Source organism: Haemorhous mexicanus, chromosome 5 (genome assembly GCF_027477595.1).
Source record: "Haemorhous mexicanus isolate bHaeMex1 chromosome 5, bHaeMex1.pri, whole genome shotgun sequence".
Taxonomy (NCBI): Eukaryota; Metazoa; Chordata; class Aves; order Passeriformes; family Fringillidae; genus Haemorhous; species Haemorhous mexicanus.
The window spans coordinates 15,782,743-15,788,362 of record NC_082345.1 but is presented as its reverse complement, the minus strand read 5'-3'; the positions used below and the strand labels follow the sequence as shown (position 1 = coordinate 15,788,362).

The 5,620-nt window shown below is 46.5% G+C and overlaps 1 protein-coding gene across 1 annotated transcript; it reads right to left on the bottom strand.

Annotated features, from left to right (window-relative positions):
* Nucleotides 1-938: 938 nt before the first annotated feature.
* MED21 (mediator complex subunit 21) lies at nucleotides 939-4,599 on the bottom strand. Its single transcript, XM_059846056.1, has 4 exons — nucleotides 4,482-4,599; nucleotides 4,137-4,251; nucleotides 3,806-3,906; nucleotides 939-1,657 (listed from the first exon to the last, which is right to left on the bottom strand). The coding sequence occupies exons 1-4, from the start codon at nucleotides 4,521-4,523 to the stop codon at nucleotides 1,481-1,483; spliced, it is 435 nt and encodes a 144-aa protein (XP_059702039.1). The 5' UTR covers nucleotides 4,524-4,599; the 3' UTR covers nucleotides 939-1,480.
* Between the last annotated feature and the right edge of the window lie 1,021 nt (nucleotides 4,600-5,620).

Sequence of the window (5,620 nt, the reverse complement as noted above, 5' to 3'; positions counted from 1 at the left end):
ATGGGCAAAAAAAATCAAGGACAAGCTGCCATAGGCCTAGGGCTGTACTGTAGTCTGTTCACCCTCCAATCTTTTTTTCCTTCTGCAGAATCCGATAGTACAAGAGTTCCACAACAGCAGATTAAATTTATGACTACAGATATGCACATTTCATAAAATATTTCTAAGCAATGAAATACCAGTCTCATTAGGTACTTACGGTTTTAGTATTTGTTGGAGGTAGGAACACCTTTGTCTTTTTAAATCCTCAAAACACTGTGCTGTGCTACACTTGTTGCATGTTAAAGGCATTTTTGAATTGCTCTGATTTGCCTGGGTGCATTAGCAATATGTGTAACTTTCAAGTCATTGACAGTGTAGTCAATATATAGAAACGGGTGGTTTTGGTCAGGAAATGAGCAGATATTATGTGGCAACAAACAACATCCTGCAATAACAAGGCTGGTAACTCAAAACAAGAGAAAATGAGTTAAGTTCAAAGCATGAACCCCAAGTTCATGCTTTGAACCCTACATTAGCTGCTGGTTTGGTGTTGGGGTTTTATTTCAAATATCATAAGAGATACTAGTATTTCTGTAGTCCTACAACAAAGAGCAGAAATTCACTCAGTGATTGAGTGTGTGAAGATAAATACACCTCTGTAGAGCACCTTGGGGACAACGGGAATCTTGCTGCTTATGATCACAGCATTCATATGGCAGCCACTGCTTACACTGAAAAGCAACTTTATGTAATACGCTACTTTCACTTTTCTCACTGCTGATTTTTATCCAGTCATCCAATGCTTCCTCATCACTGCGTGCTTTAGAGGCACTCACCAGTTGCCAAGAAAATACAGAATATCAGTAAAAGCAGAGAAATAGCACAAGCAAGAGCAAGTGCGTCAGTGGCAACAATGGACTCAAAGGCTCATTTGTGATTACAAACAATAACAAATGTCAATATCAGACACCTGCAGGTTTATTTATTTGTAAATGCGATGCCAATGACAAGAACAATCACTCTGTAAACATCAGAGTGATTTTCCTTTCATATGCTCTGTAAAGGGTGGTAAAGCAGCCAATCAACATTACCAGTGCTGTTAATTAAAACATGACCATCACTGCCTTCACAGCACTGTCTCCAGGGAACTCTGGTCAATTCCTATGTGTCTAAGGCTTACAAAAAATCATACCATGACCATAGTGGGATTAATTTATACAAAACTTGTAATATGTAACAAATTCGATCGAAGTCATATTTGTGAACAGAAAGCTCGTTTTAAGTCAAAGAAACATCAATCCACGCAGATCCGTAACAGAGCCCCCGTAGAAGCGTTTCTCACACAAAACCCGCAGCCGAGCTGTGCCAAAAGCCGCCGCTCCCGACGCGGAGCAGAGCGCGGGGCAGCCCCGCGGAAGGGCCGGGCCAGCCCATCCATTCCCGGCGTATCCAGAGGCGTTCCCGAGGCTCTTGGGCAGGACCGCGCTGCCCCCTGGCGCTACGAGTCGGGCAGGGGCTGGCTGTGGGTGCCGCTCCGCGTCTTCAGCTGCGACTGGGCGATGTCGGCCAGGGCGCTCTGGATCTTCTCGAGCAGCACATCCCCGCGGTACACCACCTCCTCCAGCCGTGCCGCCGCCTCGTGGTTCTCCTCCTCCAGCCGGTACAGACTCGCAGCCTTCAAAGCAAAACCGGGATGATGCCCAAAGATTCTTGGCTGTTTATGTATTTTTCATACACTCGTACCTCTGGATACTACTGTCACATAGTCCTAGTACTCTTCCTACTGTTTCCCTTTAGAACAATAAGCTAACCCTTCTAATGCATACTTAGAACTCTATTCAGACTTATTCTTACGAAGAAGCCTGACCAGGATGTTTTGCTTTCTAACCAGAATCTGAGAATACAACAAGAAATGGGGAACAGAGGCCCCTGGAACAACTCCAGTGGGATAGAATGCAGGGAAAACTACCTAACCAAGTACTCTTCTAATTGGCAATATTTATTAAATATGCTAATTTGTTAAATTTATAAAATCGTAGAAATCTGATGTTGGGTGTGCCCATGACCATTGGGATGCCTGGAAGCTTCCAACAAAGGCCTGCTTTTTATTTTACTATTTTAACACTCTTGCAAGAGTTTCCTCTTTTGATATTAGGCAAAAGGAAAAGGAAGGATCTTCAACAGAACACTAAAGTGACTTTGCTACTCAAGGATGCTGAGGGAACAGCTGGTGCTCCCTAAAAAGAAAAAGGTTCTCTTGTTTAATAGTTGACTGCAACCAATTCACAGATTAGAGCAGAATTTGTACTGTCAACTTCACCAAAAGGGAATTCACAAGGGGCAGGTAAATTGTGTTGAGCATTCATCTAACAGCTCCTTTTATAATTTAAGACAAGACTCAGATCTGAAACATACACCAAGACAACTTTAGTATAAACAACTTTTTTCTATTTTCTAATTAACCAAGTATTAATCTACTACTTCTCAACTAAACCTATAGTGCATATTTGAGAGTGCTTCAAGCACCTTCAAAAGCATTTCTTGGAAGACTATCAGAATATTTAATACTGCACCAAATTAAGCAACAGAAAATAAAAATAAAAACTGGAATCCAAGTGATGGAATCCAAGCTAATTTACCTTAAAACCATACCAGACAGAAAGTATCAGAAATTTTTGTGACATGAAGTTCTTCATTAAGACAGCAAGAAACTGTTGAAGTACCACCTCTAAGGAATCCCTACTGGATCACCAGCTCCTCCTTCTGGAGCACCCTGCTTTGCCCACACCAGCTGCCACTTTGATCAGACCCTGCTCAGTCATGGAATAAACTGGAATTTGTCTGTAGCAGGCATTCTATCTTCAGCTATTAAAAATGCACTTATAGGAAATTATGCTAGTGTTAACAAGTCCAATTAGGACGTTCAGCAATTACTGTGACTGGAAAAGTTCCCAAATTAAACCTCCTCCGTTTAAAACCAAACGTGATGCCACTGCCAAATCATTTCTCTTTGGCCCATTCACTGTCAATCTTCTGTAAAACACTTTTGAATGGCTACAGAGTATCAATGCAGGTTTAAAACTTCCAGGTGATCTTAAAGGTGTTTATCAGGTTTGTCAGGGTAACAGCATCCTACATCTTTTATGCATTTGAAAAAGAAAATACTTTATATAAATCCAGCCATTAAAAGTCACAAAGAAAAAAAAAAGATGGTTTTAATAAGTAAAATATGTAAAAAAATAGGAAAAAAAAATAAAACCCAAGTTTGACTGGTTCAAAGGAAGACTCCTTGTTATTAAAAAATGGTGGAATTATTTTGTGTCAGCTGAAGAACTTAAAAGACACCCTGCAAACTCTTTAACCAGAAACAAAGTGGAAGAACAAAAGACTTCTGTAATGTTGGTTCTGTGGCTACAAAAATAAATGTGAGACAATATTAATTATTATACAAAGGAAAAAAAAAAACCCAAACCAATGCACAAAGCATCAGTACTGTTATATTTGTTCTGTTAATATCTGGGAAAAAAAATGGTGAGCAGTTTCCAATATTGTGGTGGTGTGATAAAATCACCTTTTTTTTTAACATTTTAACAGAAAACTAAGTCTAAATCACTGATTATAATCTTATTTGGAACTAGATGCAAGTTCAGTACTTCCACTAAGCCTACAAAGTACTCACAAGCTACCCTCATGAAAAATTCAGGTTTGTACTAAAATAATTTTTCAATGTCCTCATGGCTTAGAGATGAAAAAATGTGTATAAAAAAGAGGAGGAAATTTGCCTTCAGGAGCGTTCTGATACTGGAATTAGGAAAACTCCTACCTGCAAAGCTGCTGTGGATTCTTCACTGGGCAGGGAATCTATGAGAACATCGATATCCTTGGCAGTGCGAGCGATCAGAGCTGCGAACAGCTGGGCATACTCTGCACAAAACACAGCACAACTTAGGCAATCACTCAGGGAATTATTAGAAACAAGCACAACTCTGCTATCACAATGCTATGCAGAAAGTACAGCCGACATCCACTGATGACTTAACCTCCACCACACCACCAGCTAAGGGGGGATTATTTGCCGAGGTGGGATTTTGCATTCCCGAGCGCACTGCCCCGAAGCACGTTCGCGTGCAGGAGACGCAGGGAGCCAGACTCACCTTCCGTGGGGTTCACGGGCTGATCCTTGTTTATGGCCGTCTGGATGTTGCTGAAGGAGGCCGGCGGGCCGCACTGCTGCAGCACTCCGATAGCGTTACAGAACTGGTCCGCGAGCTGCCGGCACCAATTAACACGGCCTTAATCACCCTGCCTCACCGCTACAGCCACCCCCGGCTCCCGGCGCACCCCCGCCCCCCCAGCATCCCGGCCGTGGGCAGGGTGCGCACCCCGCACCCGCGGCCATTCCCCGGGCCGGGGGGCCGCACCACCGCATCCCCGCACAGGCGGCGCAGCCCGTGCCGTGCCCCGCGGCCCCGGGCGAGCAGAGGCAGCGACCTCCTCACCGAGTTGACGGCGTCCTGCAGCTGGGTCAGCCGGTCCGCCATGGCCGCGCCGCCGCCCCTGAGGCACGGGCCCGCGGGGCGTGCGCGCCGCCTGGCGGCCGGGAGGAACGGTTGGACAGCGGGGAGAACCCGCCCGCAGAGGGGGTGGGCCGGCCTCGGAGCGGCTGCCCGGGGCGGCGCTGGACTCACCGTCCCTCAGTGTCTGAGGGAAGACTGGACTTGGCACTCCGTGCCGTGGTCTGCTTGGCACGGCGGTGTTCAGTCACAGCGTGAACTTGATGATCTCAGAGGTCTTTTCCTACCTAAGTGATTCTGCCACGGCCTGGGCAGCTTTTCCTGTGCAGCAGTCACTCTGATCCCAGCTGAAGGCTGCAGCAGCGCTCAGGTGCTCCACTCAAGCCCCCATCTGAGCAGGGAAAAGCCAGAGTGTAATGCTCCCAACAAGCCCAATCAGAGACATCATCTAGCCTCCGAGTCCAGGGGCTGGATAATAAATGTCATTTGTGCCAGTCGGTTTGTGCCCATCTTTCTTATCTCTGACAACTGGGTACAATGTCAATCTTCTCCCAGGTGGACCTTAGAGATCCTCTCTTTCCAAACTCCTGCCATTAGCAGGGACACTTTCCAGTATCCAAGGTTGCTCAGAGCAACCATCCAACCCGGTCTTGGACACTTCCAGGGGATGAGGCAGCCACAGCCTCCCTATGCTAGGGCCTTGCCAGAGTCACAGGGAAGAATTTCTTCTAATATCTAATCTAAACCTCAGTGTGAAGCCATTTCTGTTATCCTGTCACAACCCGCCTTTGGAAATAACCACTCTGAAGCCTTGTCACTGATGCTGCGGGTGCAGCAATCATACAAATGATCCGCCCTAAGTGTTTTCCCGACGGCACGGTTGGGTGAGGATTTTGTTTGCCCGCGCACTCAAGCTGGGGTCTCTTCACGCTCCAAAGTTAAACCCCAAGTCCCAAACTGCCGGTGCGAACCCCACCGTGCATTTTTAGGAGTTCGCAGCTGTTACCACGGCCAAGCGCTTCCCCTCCGTACTCCCACCACCCCTCCCGCAGCTGCCGGAGGGGGCGGGAGTGGCTCCATCCAGCCGGGCAGGCCCCGCCTGCGGCCCGCCCGCAGCGCCCGCC